The 22,428-nt window shown below is 45.0% G+C and overlaps 1 protein-coding gene across 4 annotated transcripts in view; it reads left to right on the forward strand.

The window, feature by feature from the left end:
* agbl4 (AGBL carboxypeptidase 4) overlaps nucleotides 1-22,428 on the forward strand; it is a 1,656,729-nt gene that overhangs the window by 1,611,921 nt on the left and 22,380 nt on the right. For all 4 annotated transcript variants that reach the window (XR_011594058.1, XR_011594059.1, XM_070886905.1 and 1 more), the window contains exon 12: nucleotides 8,872-8,971. Coding sequence is in view for 2 of the 4 variants with exons in the window: in XM_070886905.1 (XP_070743006.1) it covers nucleotides 8,872-8,971 (100 nt within the window). In the remaining 2 variants the exon portion in view is untranslated. The remainder of the gene's footprint in view (nucleotides 1-8,871; nucleotides 8,972-22,428) is intronic.

Here is a 22,428-nt window from a genome sequence, read left to right on the forward strand (position 1 = left end):
GGATGGAGAATGAAACAGTTAATTCAGAGACCATGGTCCAGAACTTAAAGAAGGGTAACTTTAAAGGTATGAGGCGTGAATTGGCTAGGATAGATTGGCGAATGATACTTAAGGGATTGACAGTGGATGGGCAATGGCAGACATTTAGAGACCGCATGGATGAACTACAACAATTGTACATCCCAAAAAGGGAAGATGGCTCAACCGTGGCTATCAAGGGAAATCAGGGATAGTATTCAAGCCAAGGAAGTGGCATACAAATTGGCCAGAAATAGTAGTGAACCTGGGGACTGGGAGAAATTTAGAACTCAGCAGAGGAGGACAAAGGGTTTGATTAGGGCAGGGGAAATCGAGTACGAGAGGAAGCTTACAGGGAACATTAAGACGGACTGCAAAAGTTTCTATAGATACGTAAAGAGAAAAAGGTTAGTAAAGACAAACGTAGGTCGCCTGCAGTCAGAATCAGGGGAAGTCATAATGGGGAATAAAGAAATGGCAGACCAATTGAACAAGTACTTTGGTTCGGTATTCACTAAGGAGGACACAAACAACCTTCCGGATATAAAAGAGGTCAGAGGGTCTAGTAAGAAGGAGGAACTGAGGGAAATCCTTATTAGTCGGGAAATTGTGTTGGGGAAATTGATGGGATTGAAGGCCGATAAATCCCCAGTGCCTGATGGACTGCATCCCAGAGTACTTAAGAAGGTGGCCTTGGAAATAGCAGATGCATTGACAGTCATTTTCCAACATTCCATAGACTCTGGATCAGTTCCTATCGAGTGGAGGGTAGCCAATGTAACCCCACTTTTTAAAAAAGGAGGGAGAGAGAAAACAGGGAATTATAGACCGGTCAGCCTGACATCAGTAGTGGATAAAATGATGGAATCAATTATTAAGGATGTCATAGCAGCGCATTTGGAAAGAGGTGACATGATAGGTCCAAGTCAGCATGGATTTGTGAAAGGGAAATCATGCTTGACAAATCTTCTGGAATTTTTTGAGGATGTTTCCAGTAGAGTGGACAAGGGAGAACCAGTTGATGTGGTACATTTGGACTTTCAGAAGGCTTTCGACAAGGTCCCACACAAGAGATTAATGTGCAAAGTTAAAGCACATGGGATTGGGGGTAGTGTGCTGACATGGATTGAGAACTGGTTGTCAGACAGGAAGCAAAGAGTAGGAGTAAATGGGTACTTTTCAGAATGGCAGGCAGTGACTAGTGGGGTACCGCAAGGTTCTGTGCTGGGGCCCCAGCTGTTTACATTGTACATTAATGATTTGGACGATTGGATTAAATGTAGTATCTCCAAATTTGCAGATGACACTAAGTTGGGCGGCAGTGTGAGCTGCGAGGAGGATGCTATGAGGCTGCAGAGTGACTTGGATAGGTTAGGTGAGTGGGCAAATGCATGGTAGATGAAGTATAATGTGGATAAATGTGAGGTTATCCACTTAGGTGGTAAAAACAGAGAGACAGACTATTATCTGAATGGTGACAGAATAGGAAAAGGGAAGGTGCAACGAGACCTGGGTGTCATGGTACATCAGTCATTGAAGGTTGGCATGCAGGTACAGCAGGCGGTTAAGAAAGCAAATGGCATGTTGGTCTTCATAGCGAGGGGATTTGAGTACAGGGGCAGGGAGGTATTGCTACAGTTGTACAGGACCTTGGTGAGGCCACACCTGGAGTATTGTGTACAGTTTTGGTCTCCTAACTTGAGGAAGGACATTCTTGCTATTGAGGGAGTGCAGCAAAGGTTCACCAGACTGATTCCCCGGGATGGCGGGACTGACATATCAAGAAAGACTGGATGAACTGGGCTTGTATTCACTGGAGTTCAGAAGAATGAGAGGGGATCTCATAGAAACGTTTAAATTTCTGACGGGTTTAGACAGGTTAGATGCAGGAAGAATGTTCCCAATGTTGGGGAATTCCAGAACCAGGGGTCACAGTCTAAGGATAAGGGGTAAGCCATTTAGGACTGAAATGGGGAGAAACTTCTTCACCCAGAGAGTGGTGAACCTGTGGAATTCTCTACCACAGAAAGTTGTTGAGGCCAATTCACTAAATATATTCAAAACGGAGTTAGATATAGTCCTTACTACTAGGGGGATCAGGGGGTATGGCGAGAAAGCAGGAATGGGGTACTGAAGTTTCATGTTCAGCCATGAACTCATTGAATGGCGGTGCAGGCCCGAAGGGCCGAATGGCCTACTCCTGCACCTATTTTCTATGTTTCTATGTTTCTATACTTAGACCATGTGGGTATGTCACTGTTGGAGGATTCCGAAGTAGTGGAGCAAGTACATGTTGTTATGGGTAAGGTACATAGATTGTTGAATGGGTAGGTGGTGGCGTTTAGTGGTGGGCAGGGCCACAGGGTGGTGTGGCCTCCTTGTCCTCCATTGGTGGTGGAAGTCTGGTATTCCCAGGTTCCGCCGGGAAAGCTGGAGGGTATTGGCCTCTCGCTCCTGGTGCTGGCCCTGGTGGCCAGCTGGGGTAGAACTGATCTGGGGCAGGTTGCCAGTGGTGGTGGCTGCGCTGCCCATTGACCTCTGTCCCTGCAGTGGGTATGCTCCCACTGGGTGTGTGTGAACCCTTCCTGGGGCATCACATTGGTCCCGGAAGCGCAGGCTACATGATCAGGTAGCCTGCTGGATCTGGGTGTTTCCCACGGGGGTTACCTTTGGCATTGTCAATATACATGTAGAACCTGGTATAATTTCTCATTCTATCATTAGCATACATGATACATTGGCTCCGACCACAACTAGCTGTCTCGACATTGTTATATGTCTTTACACTTTCACATTTGTCACTTACAACGCTTTCTTGTGTGCTATCAGTATCTCTGTCCAAGGTTACATTTGGATACCTGCCTTTGTTGGTTACATTATTACGTTAGCATTACTGGCATCACTGTTCAACAGTACAAGCTTGTAACTTACATCACTTTTTGAAGCATTCGTTACATTTCTCCCATTAGCATTGCTGGCATCACCATTCAATAGTACATTGATACAACTTAATTCATTAATTACACTTTTATCCTTAATATCATCGGCATCGCTGTGCCAAGAGTGGAACTGTCCCTTTAATTGTTTTGAGTTGCGAGTCTCCTTTAAGAGGGCCTTGCAATCTTTACCCCAATCCGGTTCGCCGCTCGGTAACACGTGTTGCTCCCTCAACGCTGCCCCTTGTGGTCTGGTCGTGGCCATCTTGATTTAAGGTGCTTCATCTCGTGGTGTGGGCGCCATCTTCTTTCTTGCCACGAGGTAGGCTGCAGTGATCCTTTTCTCTTCAGGTTCTGCCACGGACGTTGGAAATCTACCTTCTGCACCAATCTTCTTCCCTCGGAGTCTTGCCACTGGAGTCTAGAAGGTGAGGTCTGGTCATTCAGGTTGGATCATCTCACCATTGAGTTGTGCAGTCTGTGTTGTCACCGTCCAGTCGTGTCAGATGGTAGGATTTTCAGGTGCTGCGATGGATCCAAGTTTGGGGCCACGTAGGATGTCGATCGCCGGTGCCCGGAGGTATTCGTCGCTCCAACAGATTTGGACTTGCTTTATCCATCTTCGCAGCAGCTTTGGACCATCACCAGCAACGATCCACAGGGGAAGCTTGTGCATCGCGCCGCCATGAGACACCTGGACCTCCACACTGCCAACGACTTGGATGGTGCCTTTTGTGTAGGTGAGCAGCTTTGTCTGGATTGGGGACATTTTGGGTCATTTGGCGGGATTGTCCCAGAGTTTCTCAAAGGCCGTCTGATTCATCAACGACTGGCTCGCCCCTGTGTCGATCTCCATCGAGACTGGAATACTGTTGATTTCCACTTCCATTTTCCACGGGGAACTCTCGGTGGAGCGGGTATATATTCCGTACTCCTCTTTCAGGGGCTGAGCAGCTTCATCTTCATCAGTGCTGGAGCCCGGGTGATCGGCCAACTCTTCAGTGACTTGGTGAGTGAAACTTCTTCGACACATTCACTGAAGGTGACCTTTAGTGTTGCAGCCTTTGCAGGTATAGTCTTTGTATCGGCACTGGTGGGGCCCTGTGGTTTCCTCCACAACGTCAGCACGGGACTAGCCGGTTGGCCCCATGTGACGGACTCAGGGTTGCAGGACTCGGGGCAGCAGTCTTGCCTCTGAAAGTCACCGTTCTGTTCACTGTACTCATCGGGTTAGAGTCCTGGATGTGAGTCATCATCCATTTGGAGTCGCAGACCGAAATCATGAATGCCTGGTTCATTTTGATTGCCTTCTGCAGGGTGACCATAGTGTCTGCAGAGAGCAGCTTATGGAGGAGGCCCTCGTGGCCGATTCCAATAACGAAGATGTCCCTTAGTGCTTTGGTGAGGTTGTCACCAAAACCACAAGGTGCAGCCAATCTTCTCAGATCTGCAGCATATTTAGCAATTTCTTGACCTTCGGACCGCCGGTGAGTGTAGAACCGGTGTCTGGCTGTGAGGATGCTCTCTTTAGGTTTGAGTTGTTCTTGTATTAAAGTTACGAGCTCCGCATAGGTCTTGGTTGTCATCTTCGCTGGGGTTAGCAGGTCCTTGACGAGGGCGTGGACAGTGGGCCCACAACTGCTGAGCAGGATGGCTCTGCGCTTGTCCACCAGCGAGGTCAGTGTGTCCCCAGCCAGGTTGTTTGTGATGAAAAAGTGGTCTAGCCTTTCCACAAAGGCATCCCAATCTTCCCCATCAGCGAATTGTTGGAAGTTGCTTAGGTTAGCCATGTTGTGCGTGGAAATTCGTAACCTCATCGCCAGTTGTAGTATATGCAAGCACTCGAATAACGACTCCAAGAGGTAAGGGTACAGTACTTGAACTATAGTGATCTTAGTCCTTTATTGTAGCTCCTAGAATGAGGACACCAAGAGGTGAGCTCCCTTTTATACTTGGTTACCTGCAGTGTACAGGTGACCCTTAAGTCTCCAGCAGCAGCACCCTCTGGTGGTACAGGTATACTGTATACAGGGTGAAGGTACATTCAGTGGTCTAGTGTTACAGTACATACATTAACATGCATACATAACAGAAATGATGGGTTGAAATGGCCTCTTTCCATGCTGTAAATTTCTGTGATTTGATACCATTGGCATTCCTAATTGCTTGCTGTATCTGCATGTTAACTTTCAGTGATTCATGTACAAAGAACCCAGGTCCCTCTGAACACAACATTTCCCAATCTCTCACCATTTAAAAAATACTCTGCTTTTCTATTTTTCCTACCAAAATGGATAACTTCAGATTTCTCCACATTATATTCCATTTGCCATGTTCTTGAGCACTCACTTAGCCTGTCTATATCCCCTTGAAGCTTCTTTGCAACCTCTTCACAACTTACATTCCCACCTAGCTTTATATCATCAGCAAACTTGGAAATATTACATTTGGTCCCCTCATCCAAATAATTGATTATAGATTGTTAACATCTGAGGCGCAAGCACTGATCCTTGTGGTACCCCACGAGTTACAGCCTGACAACCCAAAAATGACCTGTTTATTCCTACTCTCTGTTTTCTGTCCATTTACCAATCCTCAATCCATGCTGGGAGGCGATGTCAGTGTTAAAGAGCTGAATTTTCTGGCCCTTCCCTCAGATTCTCGCCGGGCGGTAAATTTCCAGACGATTCAAAGTGCCCTCCCCAATTTCTCACCGAGGGCAATTTCGGCCCTTAAATGTTTTAGAGAAAAATGCATTTTTTGGAAATGTTTTTTTTAATGGGTTGAAAATTGCGGCCTTGCCGGGTGCGTAGGAGGTGTGCACGCACACGGCAAGGCCTCACAAAAGCCGGTTCTCGGGGCGTGATGCGCATGTGCCGAGAACCAGCTTTTCCGATCTGTCAAAATTTCTTGAGAGAGATTCTATGCATAGACAGGGTTTTTTAATATAAAAATTAGTAATAAAATACATTTGTTCTATCTATTAAAACTCTTATGCTGGTAAAAACAGGCCTTACGCTTGCTTTTACCAGGCGTAAGAGTTTGAAGGACATTCGCTGGGCAAGAGTTGGGCAAATAGCCCAAATCTTCGCCCGCGAAGGCCCTTCTCCTGGGGATGCGTGCAATCTGTCAAGACATTTTGACAGATCACAAGTGGCGCATGCACGTCACGCGCCTAAAACCGGAACTTGTGGGGTCTCTTAGGGCATGTGTGCACATCGTTCCACCCAGAGAGGCCGGAATTTCAGGACCAATGTGTTTTCAAATTTTCAACAACCTCAATATGACTCCTTGCCATTAGAATCTAGGTTGCTTCTGAAAACTGGTATGAAGTAGCAAATAAGCCATTCAGCTCGCTCCATTATCCAGACAGTTATCTGGAAGCAAACCTGATTAATTAACATATTTTTCCTAAACAAACCCCCAGCCCTCTGGTATTTTCTGAATCTTCAATTAATTAATTATTTTTGAAGTGACAGTTTTGGTCTGTAATGGCAAAAACCCATTATCACATGGTAACCAATCTTGATAAGGTGGTGCTCATGTTGCAGCTGGAGTCCTCCATTCTCTATACTTTTGCACACAGCGAGGCTGCAAAAACTGCCAGAGCAATTATTGTTGCCTCTCCATGATCACCCTCATTCTCGATAGCCCGCAATGCTCAGCATCTGCATGTAGGCCAGCAGAGCTCTGACGAGGAGTCTCCACTGTTACCCCTGTCTCTTGCTCACTTATAAAATAAAAACATAACAACATAAGAAATAGGAGCAGGAGTAGGCCATTTGGCCTCTCGAGCCTGCTCCACCATTCAATAAGATCCATGGCTGATCTGATCATGGATTCAGTTCCACCCACTCCCCATAACCTTTTGGCCTCTTAACACTCAAAAATTTGTCTATCTCCGCCTTAAATATATTCAATGACCCAGCCTACACAGCTCTCTGGGGCAGAGAATTCCACAGATTTACAACCCTCTCAGAGAAGGATTACCAGGTGACAACACTACTCTATCTCGCACAGGTGCGTATCTGAGCTGGTGCTGGGTGCGCATGGGCCTGCTGACAGTGCACCCTCAGAGGCTGGAGCTTCCTATGAGGAGTTGTCTTCCTCCGGTACCTGGAGAGTGGGGGAGTAAAGAGATGTATCAGAAGTGTTATGATAAGAATATGTAACATTACCATTATGCACATGGCTACTGACATCAGTCACCATATGGGTGATTGTTATATAGGTGACTGTTGTATGCCATGTGGCTATATGAGATTTAATTCTGTCATCAGGTTGTTGGGTGGTCCCCATCCCTCCAGCTCCCACAGCCATCAGCTCTGCAACTCCAGAAGTCTCTAGCACCTCCTCCTCTGCTGGAATCAAATTTGTGAAGACCTCTGGTTCTCTGCCTCTCTCTGTTGCTGTGGGCTCTCTTCTCCTGCAAGGCATGAAATAAGAAAACTTTGAGTCAGAGTGATGGAATGAGTGTAAGGAATGGATTGGCTACATCTGTAAAGGATGACTGAGGGAATGGCGTGACATTGCCAAATGGCTTCCTTCTGTGGCGTTACTCGATATAATTACATTAGGATGAGGGTGAGTGTCAGTGGTGGTTAGACAGATGGAGACATGAATAGGCGCATAAATAGAGAGGGAAGGGTGCACCTGCAAGGTAGATTGGTGTGGAGTGATGTGCAGGAGTAGGCTTGGGAAGGCAGAGTGATGGGGTTGTGGTGACAAGCACATTAGGATGTAGGTAAGTGTGGCACCGCACTCACCTTTTCTGACCATGAGATCATTGAATCTCTTGTGGCACTGGATCCACTTTCTCCTTACCAAACTTGCTGCTGACCTCCTCTGTGATGACTAGCCATGCCCTCTTTGTCTCTTTTGCTGGTCATTTTCTACCATCCGCAGTTCCAGGGAGGCTTCTGCCTTTGTGTCTCCATGACGTACAGGTTTGTCAATGCTATTCAGCAATTTATAGCTCTGGAAATCACCTTCAACACTCCTACACCAACCTTCAAACGAGGCTGCTTTAAGTATCCGCACTGAAAACGAGTCATCGGTGACATCATCAGACCCGCTCCATTTAATTGGGCCAGGAAACGCGCTTGACTGTTTTAATTGGAGCCATTAAGTTAAATGCACAGTGGAGAACGTGTTTTCCAATATTCGCGTTCCCGGCTCACACACATGAGACCCGACCCGACTCCAAGGTAAAGATTCCATCCACAGAGTTTCTGACCATTTTTATTAAGGTATGTGTGTTTAAAAAAACTTACCATCTACCTTATAAATAATACTGAATTTTAACATGCTTCCTCTTATTCTGATTCTCGGGTTCCTATTGCAAATTGGCACACTAAAAGCTCATTGTCATTGTATCATATAACCATCAATTGTCATCTTATTATTCAAAGGTCTCAAAAGCATGGTCAAACTTACAGTGAATAGAAGTTTTTTATACTTACACAGCCTTGGTTTTACTCATACATATTTATTTTGTGGCCACAAGAACTGTCAAAAAGTCATATTAAATAAAACAAATATTCTACAAGTGAACATTTTTATGCTCTGTTTACACTATATTTGCAACACTTGGACAAACGTTTAAAAATCCATCATGATCATTATTTTTAAAAGGAACATTTCTGAAACTTGTATTATTTTCCCATTCAATAACATTTTTGTCAGACTCTATTTATGTTCAGATTTTAAAACCAGTAAATGCTGGTACTGATCAATTAGTTGCCAACACTAAAAGTTCTTTAAAGTTCTACCCAAATCCATGTTTTTTGCCGTGATTGTTTTGTAAAAACGAGGAACAAAATTCGAGTTTTGGATAGATTATATGTTCCATGTCAGTTGCACTTGTTTCTGTGTGTATATATATATTTGTGTTAACTCCTTAACTACAAATCTACAGATATGAAACTTGGAAACAATCTGGCTCGAACTTTCATGGACTACTATAAAACAAATAATGTGGCCAGTACAAAATCTTTAGCATCAGTAGCTACCTTCAGGTATGGAATCATAGTAACAGTTAAGAGTGTGGTGACATGCTTCATTAGACACTTCTGACAACACATTTCTATCAGTTTCAGGTATCTGACTAATTCCAGTGTTGAGAAGTTGTTATTATGATTGTAAATAGAGATTGTATAGATGCTCTATTTCTGGAACTTGGATTTTTTTTCCCCTTCCATAGCATTTTTGTCAGACTCAAGTTGTATTTAATTTCAGATTTTAAAACCAACAGACGGGAACGGTGGCACAGTGGTTATGTTACTGACTAGTAATCCAGAGGCCTGGTCTAATGATCCGGAGATGTGTGTTCAAATCATGGCAGCTAGGGAATTTAACTTCAGTTAATTAAATAAATCTGGAATAAAAAGCGAGTGAGAAAACCAAGATGAGGGAAAAACCTACTTGACCTTGTCCTCACCAATCTACCTATCACAGATGCATCTCTCAATGATAGTATTGGTAGGAGTGACCACTGCACAGTTCTTGTGGAGACTGAGGACACCCTCTATCATGTTGTGCGGCACTTCCACCATGTTAAATAGGATAGATTCAGAATGGGCCATTACCACCAGCAGAATTGCATTCCACTATAATCTGTAACCTCATGCCCCGGCATATCACTCACTCTACCATTACCATCAAGCAAGGGGCCCAACCCTTGTTCAATGCAGACTGTAGAAGAGCATGCCAGGAGCGATACCAGGCATTGCTCAAAATGAGGTGTCAACCTGATGAAGCTACAAAACAGAACCAAATGCATGCTAAACAGTGGAAGTAATTTGCTATAAGCTACTAAGCGATCTCACAACCAATGGATAAGATCAAAGCTTTGCAGTCCTGCCACATCCAGTCATGAATAGTGGTGTACAATTAAACGTTTAACGGACAGAGGAGGCTCCATGAACATCCCATCCACAATGGTGGCAGCATCCAGCAAGTGAGTGCAAAAGACAAGGCTGAAGCGTTTGTTGTCTTTAAACAAAGTCTGTTTGTTCACTTGAGTAGCAATGAATTCAGTCTTCTGATTATAATCATTTTATTCTTTAACTTCAGCATAAAAAGCATTTTACAAGCGGAGTATATTCACAGATGGAGCACGTGCACCTAAGCATGGGTATCTCTGTGCTCTCGAACAAAGGAAAAGGTTTACAATTATACACTATTTTCTTATAAAACTGGAGCAGGCATTACCTAATATGGTAGTCACTGGCTACTACATAATCCAGAAACATAAGTCTACATCAACAACCCACAGAAAAACATCATGGCCTTGCTGAGTAGGCATAAACCACTAGTGTCAAGACTTCTCTTATCCTAACATAATATTTCTAACCCAGAAGAATATTCTATTATGAATATCGAAGGCTGGTTGGTCGCAAAACACCAGCTGTTGCGAAGTGAAATTTGTGTCTCCTTCTCTCCAATTATACCAACCACATTTTTTTCCCTATGTCGAATGAACTAAACATGAACACCATTCAGAAGCTGAATTAACCAAATTCCATATGCCAATAGTGTTTGCAACCATTTTCAGTGCTGAGTGGATGATTTATCTTGGCCTACTGCTGAAGTCCCCACTATCATAGAAGCCAGTCTTCAGCCAAATCGATTCACTCTATGATATCAAGAAATGGCTGAGTGCACTGGACACAGCAAAACCTATGGCCCCAGTAACATCCCGGCTGCCATGCGGAAGACTTGTGCTCCAGAACTAGCCGTGCCTCTATCCAAGGTATTCCACTACAACTACAACACTGGCATCTACCCAAAAATTGAACATTTCCCAGGTTGTCCTGGCCACAAAAAGCAGGACAATTCCAAGCAGGCCAATTACCATGCCATCAGCCTACTCTCAATCAACAGCAAAGTGATGGAAGGGAAAGTTGACAGTGCTATCAAACAGCAATTACTCACTAATAACTTGCTCACCGATGCTCAGTTTCGGTTCCGCCAGAACCACTCAGCTCCAAAACGCATTACAGCCTTGGTCCAAATAAGGACAAAAGAGCTGAATTTCAGAGATGAGCTGAGAGTGACTGCCCTGGATATTAAGGCAGCATTTGGCCAAGTGTGGCATCAAGCATCCCTAGTAAAATCAGTGGGAAAACTCTAAACTGGCAGGAGTCATACTTAGCACAAAGGATGATAATTGTGATTGGGGGCCAGTCATCTCAGCCCCAGGACACACTGCAAGAGATCCTCAGGACAGTGTCCTAGGCCCAACCATCTTCAGTTGCTCATCAATGACCTTCCCTCCATCATAAGGTCAGAAGTAGGGATATTTGCTGATGATTGCACAGCGTTCAGTTCCATTCCCAGCTCCTCAGATAATGAAGCAGTCCATGTCCGCATGCAGCAAGACTGGAACAACATTCAGGCTTGGGCTGATAAGTGGCAAGTAACATTCGTATCACACAAGTACCAGGCAATGACTATCTCCAACAAGTGAGAGTCTAGTCACCTCCCCTTGATATTCAATGGCATTACCATCATCAAATCCCCCACCGTCAACACGGGAGTCACCATTGACCAGAAACTTAACTGGACCAGCCACATAAATACTGTGGCTACAAGAGCAGGTGACTCACCTCCTGACTCCCCAAAGCCTTTCCACCACCTACAAGACACCAGTCAGGAGTGTGATGGAATACTTTCCACTTGCCTGGCTGAGTCCAGCTCCAACAACACTCAAGAAGTTCGATACCATCCTGGACAAATCAGCCCGCTTCATTGGCTCCTCATCCACCACCTTAAACTTTCACTCCCTCCACTACCAGCACACCATGGCTGCAATGTGTACCATCTCCAAGATGCACTGCAGTAACTCGCCAAGGCTTCTTGAACAGCACCCCTACCACCTAGGAGGGCAAGGGCAGCAGGTGTATGGGAACACTACCACCTCCAAATTCCCCTCCAAGTCAGACACCATTCTGACTTGGAAATATATCACTTTTCCTTCATCATTGCTGGGTCAAAATCCTGGAATTCCCTCCCTAATAAATGCTGGCCTTGCCAGCAACATCCACGTCCCGCGAATTCATGGAAAAAAAATATCCAATTAACTTATGCAACAAAAGACCATCTATTTTTAAAAATGTAATACGACCAAATTGGGTACTATAGTAAGAAATACTGAAAAGTTTTTACTCAGAAACCCTTAAATAGTTCCTTAATAGCAGAAGATCGAACATATCACAGGCCGCGTAATTACAGGCCTGTCAGCCTAACCTCAATGATGGGAAAATTATTGGAAAAAATCCTGAAAGGCAGGATAAATCTGCATTTGGAAAGGCAAGGATTTATTAGGGACAGTCAGCATGAATTTGTTAAGGGAAGATTGTGTTTGACTAACTTGATTGAATTTTTTGAGAAGGTCGATGAAGGTAGTACGTACAATGTAGTATATATGGACTTTAGCAAGGCTTTTGATAAGGTCCCACATGGTAGACTGGTCATGAAGGTTAAAGCCCATAGGATACAGGGCAAAGTAGCAAGTTGGATCCAAAATTGGCTTGGAGGTAGGAAGCAAAGGGTAATGATTGATGAATGTTTTTATGACTAGAAGGATGTTTCCATTGGGGTTCCGCAGGGCTCAGTATTGGGTCCCTTGCTTTTTGTGGTATGTGTCAATGATTTAGATTTGAATATAGGGAGTTTGATTAAGAAGTTTGCAGACGACAGTAAAATTGGGTGTGTGGTCGATAATGAAGAGGAAAGTCATGGGCTACAGGAGGATATCAATCTACTGGTCAGGTGGGCAGAGCAGTGGCAAATGGAATTTAATTCAGAGAAGTGTGAGGTGATGCACTTTGGGAGGCTAATAAGGAAAAAGTATAAACATTAAGCGATAGGCCACTTAATAGACAAAGGGACCTTGGAGTGCTTGTCCACAGATTCCTGAAAGTAGCAGGCCAGGTGGATAAGGTGGTTAAAAAGGCATACGGAATGCTTGCCTTTATTGGCCGAGGCATAGAATATAAGAGCAGGGAGGTTATGCTTAAATTGTACAATACTTTGTTTAGGCCACAGCTGGCGTACTGCCTGCAGTTCTGGTCGCCGTATTATAGGAAGGACGTGATTGCACTAGAGACGGTATAGAGGAGATTTACTAGGATGCTGCCTGGAATGGAGAATCTTAGTTATGAGGACAAATTGGATAGGCTGGGTTTGCTCTCATTTGAACACAGGAGGTTGAGAGGAGATCTCATTGAGGTGTACAAAATATTGAGGGGCCCTGGACATAGTGGATAGTAAGGGTCTATTTCCATTGGTGGAGGGGTCTATTATGAGGGGGCATAGTTTTAAGGTGGTTGGTGGAAGGCTTATAGAAGATTTGGGGGGGGGGTTCTTTACGCAGAGGGTTGTGGGGATCTGGAACTCGCTGCCTGGAAGAGTGGTGGATACAGATACCCTCACCACTTTTAAGAGATGGTTGGATGGGGACTTAAAGTGCAGTAACCTGCAGGGTTATGGACCTAGAGCTAGTAATTGGGATTAGACTGGATGACCTTTTGTTGGACGCCGCAAATATAATGGTAAGTACTGCAGGGAATAGAATACGGCCAGGGTGATCTCCTGGACTAGTGTCGATGGCCTGGATGGGTCGGAGAGGAATTTTCCTAGATTTTTTCTCCCTAAATTGGCCTGGGTTTTTATCTGGAGGTCACATGGCTCCGGTTGGGGTGGAGTGTAGAATGTTTCAGTATAAGGGGTGTCGCAGTTGTGTGAGGCGGACTGGTTGGGCTGGATGCTCTTTGCCTTTCTGTCATTGTTCATAAGTTTATATGTAACCTTTAGGGCTGCTGACCAAGGGCCGTGTGGCTCTTTGTTGGCCAGCGCGGACACGATGGGCTGAAATGGCCTCCTTCTACGCTGTAAATTTCTATGTTTCTGTAATAATAGACCTCCTGTGATGGCTTCCTTAGTAAATGGAAAAGCAAAATGCTACGGATGCTGGAATCTGGAATAAAAACAGAAAATGCTGGAAATCTCAGCGGGTCAGGCAGCATCTGTGAAGAGAAAGCAGAGTTAACGTTTCGGGTCAATGATACTTCATCAGAACTGGAGAGTGTTCGGAAAGAACAGATACTTAATAAGCACTGAAAGGGGGAGGGGAAGAAAGAACGAAAGGGAAGATCTGTGATAGGGTGGAAGACAGGAGAGATTAGAGAGTCAAAAGGGATGATGGCCCAAATTCAAATAGTAATGCCAGGAGTTAGAAAAACATTAGTCAAGATAGGGTGTGAATGGTGAGATAATGACCAGCTGCCATTAGAGACAAGGAGAAAAAAAGAAGGGAGCTAAAGATTGGCAGTGGCTACGCTCTGAAATTGTTGAACACGATGTTGAGTCGGAAGACTGTAAAGTGACTAAATGAAAGATGAGGTGCTGTTTCTCGAGCTTGTGTTGAGCTTCATTGAAACAATGTAGGAGATCGAGGACAGAGAGGTCAGAGTGGAAATGGAGTGGAGAATTATAGTTACAGGCGAACGGAATCTCAAGGTCATACTTGCGGACTGAACGGAGGTGCTCCCCAAAGCGGTTACCCAATCTACGTTTGGTTACCCCAATGTAGAGAAGACCACATCGTGAGCAGAGAATACAGTATACTAAATTGAAAGAAGTACAAGTAAATCGCTGTTTCACCTGGAAGGCGTATTTGGGGCCCTGGATAGTGGGAAGGGAGGAGGTAAAAGGGCAGGTGTTACATCTCCTGCACTTGCATGGAAAGGTGCAATGGAAGGGTAGGGGCTGCTGGGGATGACTGCGGAATGGACCAGGGTGTCGCAGAGGGAGCGGTCCCTTCGGAATGCTGAGAGGGGAGGGGAGGTGATTATATGATATTTGTGGTAGGATCATGCTGGAGGTGGCGGAAATAACAGAGGCTGGTGTAAAAGGTGAAGACAAGGGGAACCCTGTCATGGTTCTGAGAGGGAGGGGAAGGGGTGAGAGCAGAGGTGTAGGAAATAGAATGGACAAGGTCGAGGGCCATGTTAACCAAGGCAGAGAGGAATCCTCTGTTGAGGAAAAAGGAAGACATGTCAGAGGCACTAGTGTAAAAGGTGGCATCGTCAGAGCAGATGCGATGGAGACGGAGAAACTGGGAGAATGGAATGGAGTCCTTACAGGATGCGGGATTGGAGGAACTGTAGTGCAGGTAGCTGTGGGAGTCAGTGGGCTTATAGTGGATACTAGTCGAAGCCTATCGGCAGAAATGGAGATGGAAAAGTCGAGGAAGGGAAGGGAAGAGTCGGGAATGGACCATGTGAAGGTGAGGGAAGGGTAGAAATTGGATGCAAAATGAATGACATTTTCAAGTTCAGGGCGAGAGCAAGAAATGGCCCGATGCAGTCATCAATGTACCAGAAAGAACAGAAGGGAAGGTCTGTGATAGGATGGAAGACAGGAGAGATTAGAGAGACAAAAGGGATGATGGCTCAAATTCAAATATGAGGGAGGGGACCTGAGTAGGACTGGAACAAAGAATGTTCCACATATCCCATGAAAAGGCAGGCATAGTTAGGACTCATGTGCGTTCCCATAGCAAAACCTTTAGTTTGGAGGAAGTGAGTGGAGTTAAAAGAGACATTGTTCAATGTGAGAATATGTTCAGCCAGGCGGAGGAGGGTGGTGGTGGATAGGGACTGGTTGGGCCTCTGCTCGAGGAACAAGTGAAGCGCCCTCAGGCCATCCTGTTGGGAGATGGAAGTGTAGAGGGATTGGACGTCCATAGTGAAAAGGAGAAGGTTGGGGCCGGGAAACTGGAAACTGTCAAAGTAACGGAGGGCGTCGGAGGAATCACGGATGTAGGTGGGAAGAGAGTGGACAAGGGGAGAAAAAATAGAGCGGAGATAGGAAGAAATAAGTTCTGTGGGGCAAGAACAGGCTGAAACTATGGGTCTACCAGGGCAGTCCTGTTTGTGGATCTTGGAAATGGAGACCAAGCGTAGATTGGGTGACCACTTTGCGAAACACCTCCGTTCAATCCGCAAGTGTGACCTTGAGTTTCCAGTCGCCTGTCACTTTAATTCTCCACTCCATTCCCACTCTGACCTCTCCGTCCTCGGTCTCCTACACTGTTCCATTGCTCAACGCAAGCTCGAGGAACAGCATCTCATCTTCCGTTTATGCATTTTACAACTTTCTGGACTCAACATCGAGTTCAATAATTTCAGAGTGTAGCCGCTGCCAATCACACCCACCCCACCCTACCCCACCCCACCCCCCAGAGTCTGTTTCTTTCTTTTTTTCTCCTGTCTCTAATGACAGCTGGTCATTATCCCGCCATTCACACTCTATCTTGACTAATGTTTTTCTAACTCCTGGCATTACCATTTGAATTTGAGCCATCATCCCTTTTGTCTCTCTAATCTCTCCTGTCTTCTATCCTATCACAGACCTTCCCTTCTGTTCTTTCTTTCCCTCCCCCTTTCAGTGCTTGTTAAGAATCTGTTCTTTCTCAACACTCTCCAATTCTGACGAAGGGGGTCATTGACCCAAAACGTTAACTCTGCTTTCTCTCCACGTAGAGTAGAGAACGCAGAGTGATGGGGATGTGATGAGTGGCACAGCAGGATGAGGTTGAGTGTGGCTTTGTACTAATGCTTCAATGAACTAATCAAAACGAGGTTGGGTAGTGGGGTGGAGGAACAACATGACCGCAATTTTAATAACTTTGTAGTACTTGTAGATTGTGTACAATTACTCAAATTACTCTGAGAGTAAACTAGCAAAAGGCAGGTCCGTGGCGGGTGACGTTGATGGCGGGTCCTGATCCCGTTGCTGTCTCCATCCTGGCCTCTGAAATGAATTTCCCTAGATTGGGCTTATTAAACCAGCCCAGCGTGTTTCCTGTCAAATTAGAGGAAGCGGGTCTGGTGATGTCATTTGATGGCGCGCCATTGGCCGGTTTCCTTAAAGGGATCATTTGTGCTGTCAGTGTTCTACAGCATTGAGGTGCTACAAACACTGAGAAGCACTGCAGACGTGCATGGTTGCATCCAGGCGTTTAAATGTTTCAATGATCCACTGAGATCATTGCGACACTGCACCCCGGTCCTCCTGACCACATCCCTGCTTATACCCTCCTCTGCAATGTGCAACCAGGCTGAGTTGATCTCCTGAGGAGGTCTCTTCTGCCCTTGGGAAAGGAGTAGGATCTAACTGACTGCAGTGACTCCCGTCATAAGTATATAGAGGAGTCATGGGAGAGCCTGGATGCAAAATAAAAATGAACTAGTAAATCTTGTAGAATTGGTGTTTGGCATCTAAGTTCTGAAAAAAAAAATCTGACTCTAGCAAACAATTTACTGACATTCTGGAAACATAGGTTAATTTTGGTAATGCTGTATTAAGAACCATACAGTCACGAGGCTGGATTTCCCTTTGAAATAACATCCATTTTCGGGTGGTCTTGAGTTAGTGTACAGAGTAAAATGGGATACTGTGGCTTACCGCCACAACATCAATTCCGCCAAATTATGGCCACCAAAATTTCACTTGCTATAAATTGCCTGCACTGATAACCGACAACCTTTAGCCTTCCCTCATGTGTAAATGGCGGCGAGTGAACGTGGCCAAACTGTCCCTATAATGTATCCGAATTAGCACCTCTAATCGCTAAGGTTCACCAGGTTGATTCCGGAGGTGAGGGGGTTGACTTATTAAGATAGGTTGAGTAGGTTGGGCCCATACACATTGGTGTTCAGAAGAATGAGAGGTGATCTTATTGAAACTTCTCAGATAATGAGGGGGCTCGACAAGGTGGATGCAGAGGCAATATTTCCACTCATAGGGGAAACTGAAACTAGGGGATAGAATAAGGGGTCGCCCATTTAAAACTGAGATGAGGAGAAATTTCTTCTCTCAGAGGGTTGTAAATGTATGGAATTCTCTGCCCCAGAGTCGTTGAATATATTTAAGGCGGAGATACACAGATTTTTGAGCAATAAGGGAGTAAAGGGTTATGGGGAATGGGCAGGGAAGTGGAGCCGAGTCCATGATCAGATCAGCCATGGTCTTATTGAATTGCGGAGCAGGCTCAAGGGGCCGTATGACCTACTCCTGATCTTATTTCTATGTTCTTATGTTCTTCTTCCATTTGCCTGCATGATCACTTGCTGTACCTGCATACTAACCTTTTATGTTTCATGCACAAGTACCCCCAGGTCCCTCTATACTGCAGCACTTTGCAATTTTTCTCCATTTAAATAATAACTTGTTCTTTGATTTTTTTCTGCCAAAGTGCATAACCTCACATTTTCCAACATTATACTCCATCTGCCAAATTTTTGCTCACTCACTTAGCCTGTCTATGTCCTTTTGCAGATATTTTTGCGTCCTCCTCACACATTGCTTTTCCTCCCATCTTTGTATCGTCAGAAAACTTGTCAATGTTATACTCGGTCCCTTCTTCCAAGTCATTAATATAGATTGTAAATAGTTGGGGTCCCAGCACTGATCCTTGCGGCAACCCATTAGTTACTGATTGCCAACCCGAGAATGAACCATTTATCCCGACTCTCTGTTTTCTGTTAGTTAGCCAATCCTCTATTCATGCTAATATATTACCCCCAACCCCGTGAACTTTTATCTTGTGCAATAACCTTTTATGTGGCACCTTGTCAAATGCCTGTGCCAGCACTTTGAAAGACCTATCCAATTAGTGCCACTCCCTGATCTTTCCCCCAAAGCCCTGCAAATGTTTCCTTTTCAAGTATATATCCAATTCTCTTTTGTCTCCATATCCTGTTCTCTTTGTTCTTGCTTCTCAGACTTCCCATGTGCATCTTCTCAATAGTACCTTTAATGTGGTAAAATGTCCCAAGGTTCTTCACGGAAGCAAAAAAGGTAGAAAGGGATAGACTGAGTAATTACAGGCTGGTCAGTCTATAGCCTCAGTGGTGGGTAAAGTATTGGAAAAAATCATGAAGGACAGGATAAATCTACATTTAGAAAGACATGGATTAATCAGGGACAGTCAGCACAGATTTATTAAGGGAAGGTTGTATCTGACTAACTTGATTGAATTTTTCGAGGAGGTAACCGGGAGAGTCGATGAGGGTAGTGCGGATGTCGTAGTGTATATGGACTTCAGCAAAGTTGTTGATAGGATCCCACATGGCAGACTGGTCATGAATGTAAAAGCCCATGGGATCCAGGACAAAGTGGCAAGTTGCTCCAAAATTGGCTCAGAGGCGGGAAGCAAAGGGTAATGGTTGATGAGTGTTTTTGTGACTGGAAGGATGTCTCCAGTGGAGTTCCACAGGGCTCGGTACTAGGTCCCTTGCTTTTTGTGGTGTATATATCAATGATCTAGACTTGAATATAGAGGGTATGATTAAGAAGTTTGCAGATGATACTAAAATCGATTGTGTGGTTGATAATGAAAAAGAAAGCTGCGGACTGCAGGAAGATATCAATCAACTGGTCGGAGGGGGCAGAACAGTGACAAATTGAATTTAATCCGGAGAAGTGTGAGGTAATGCATTTGGGGAGGGCTAACAAGGAAAGGGAATACACATTAAATGGTAGGACACTGAGAAGTGTAGAGGAACAAAGGGACTTTGGAATGCATGTCCACAGATCCCTGAAGGTAGCAGGCGAGATAGAAGGCATATGGAATGTTTGACTTTATTAACCAAGGCATAGAATATAAGAGCAGGGGTGTTATGCTTGAACTGTATAAAACACTGGTTAGGCCACAGCTAGAGTACCGCGTGCAGTTCTGGTCATCATATTACAGGAGGACGTGATTGCACTCGAGAGGGTGCAGAGGAGATTTACGAGGATGTTGCCAGGAGTGGAGAATCTTAGCTATGAGGACAGATTGGATAGGCTGGGTTTGTTTTCCTTGGAACAGAGGAGGCTGAGCGGAGACCTCATTGAGGTGTATAAAATTATGAGGGACCATATCTGGTCGATAGAAAGAGCTTAATTCCCTTGCAGAGGGGTCAACAACCAGGGGGCATAGATTTAAAGTAATTGGTAGACAGTTTAGAGGGGATTTGAGGGGAAATTTCTTCACGCACAGGGTTGTGGGGGTCTGAAACTCACCGTCTGAAAGGGTGGTAGAGGCAGAGACCTTCACCACATTTAAAAAGTACTTGGATGTGCACTTGAATTGCTGTAACCTGCAGGAAAGTAGGATTAGGTTGGATAGCCTCTTGTTGGCCGGCACAGATACAATGGGCCAAAATGGCCTCCATCCGTGCTGTAAACGTCTGCGATTTTATGATTATCAAACAAAATTTGACACTGAGCCACATAAGGAGATATTAGAAGAGATGACCAAAAGCTTGGTCAAAGAGATAGGTTTTAAGGAGGAGAGAGATGTCTAGAGGTGGAGAGGTTTCGGGAGGTAATTTCAGAGCTTAGTGTCGAGTCAGCTGAAGACACGGCCGCCAATGGTGGAGCGATTAAAATCAGGAATGCGCACAAGGCCAAAATTGAAGGAGTGCAGAGATCTCGGAGTGAAGCCATGGAGTGATTCGAAAACAGGGGTAAGAATTTTTAAATCGAGGTGCTGCTGGACCAGGAGCCAATGTAGGTCACGAGGGATGGGTGAACGGGATTTGGTGTGACTTAGAATACGGGCATCAGAGTTTTGGATGAGCTCAAGTTTATGTAGGATAGAAGATGGGAGGCTGGCCAGGAAAGCATTGAACTAGTCAAATCTAGAGATAACAAAAGCATGGATGAGGATTTCAACTGCAGATGAGCTGAGTCAGGCAATATTACAAAATGTGGAAGTAAGCAGTCTTGGTGTTGGAGCTGATATGTGGTCGGAAGCTCATCTCGGGGTCAAATATGATACCAAGGTTGCAAACAGTCTGGTTCAGCCTCCGACACAGACTAGGGAGAGAGATGACGTTGATGGCTAGGGAATGGAGTTTGTGGCGGGGTCCAAAGACAATGGCTTTGGACTTCCCAATATTTAGTTGTGAGACATTTCAGCTATGTTGGACAAACAATATGACAAATCAAAGATTGCGGAAGGGTCTGGTGAGGTGGTGATGAGGTAGAGCTGGGTGTTCTCAGTGTACACCAGGTGAAACCTGACGTTTTGCTTACAGATAATGTTGCTAACGGGCAGCATGTAGATGAGAAAAAGGAGGGGGCCAAGGATAGATCCTTGGGGAACTCCACTAGTAATGGTGCGGGAGTGGGACGAGAAGCCGTTGCTTGTAATTCTCTGGCTATGAATAGATAGATAAGAATGGAACCAGGCGAGGGCAGACCCACCCAGCTGGACGACCGAGGTGTTGGCGGAGGATGGTGCGGCTAACCGTGTCAAAGGCTGCAGACATGAGAAGGATGAGGAGGGATAGTTTTCCACAGTCACCATCACATAGGATGTCCTTTGTGACTTTGATAATATGCTATCAGGTTTCCTTCCCATCCACAACATGACTCCAAAACTAAAGTTGCCAGTCCATCTTCAAAGCTTTAGGAATTCAAAAAGGCTCAGGATCTCTTGCACTCTGAAACTGGTCTGTTTGTTGGCTATGCTTCTTTTATCATCGATAATTTTCATTAAGTAAAAACTTTTCCTTGATGAGCATGAAACAAAATTTATGGAAGCGCATTTGGGCAAAGTTTTCTTCTTCACATGGCTGGTGGTGGGTTTCTTGAAACATAGAAACATAGAAAATAGGTGCAAGAGTCGGCCATTCAGCCCTTCGAGCTTGCACCACCATTCAGTATGATCATGGCTGATCATGCAACTTTAGTACCCCATTCCTGCTTTCTCTCCATACCCCTTGATCCCAGCAGCCGTAAGGGCCACATCTAACTCCCTTTTGAATATATCGAACGAACTGGCCTCAACAACTTTCTGTGGTAGAGAATTCCACAGGTTAACAATTCTCTGAGTGAAGAAGTTTCTCCTCATCTCGGTCCTAAATGGCATATCCCTTATCCTTAGAGTGTGACCCCTGGTTCTGGACTTCCCCAACATCGGGAACATTCTTCCTTCATCTAACCTGTCCAGTTCCATCAGAATTTTATATGTTTCATTGTGATCCCCTCTCATTCTTCTAAATTTCAGTGAATATAAGCCTAGTCGATCGAGTCTGTCTTCATATGTCAGTCCTGCCATCCCGGGAATCAGTCTGGTGAACCTTCGCTGCACTCCCTCAATAACAAGAATGTCCTTTCTCAGATTAGGAGACCAAAATTGTACACAATATTCAAGGTGTGGCCTCACCAAGGCCCTGCACAACTGCAATAAGACCTCCCTGCTCCTATACTCAAATCCTCTCGCTATGAAGGCCAACATGCCATTTGCCTTCTTCAATGCCTGCTGCACCTGCATGCCAACTTACCATGACACCCAGGTCTCATTGCACCTATCCTTTTCCTAATCTGTCACCATTCAGATAATATTCTGCCTTCCTGTTTTTGCCACCGAAGTGGATAACCTCACATTTATCTACATTATACTGCATCTGCC

Source organism: Pristiophorus japonicus, chromosome 8 (assembly GCF_044704955.1).
Source record: "Pristiophorus japonicus isolate sPriJap1 chromosome 8, sPriJap1.hap1, whole genome shotgun sequence".
Classification (NCBI taxonomy): Eukaryota; Metazoa; Chordata; class Chondrichthyes; family Pristiophoridae; genus Pristiophorus; species Pristiophorus japonicus.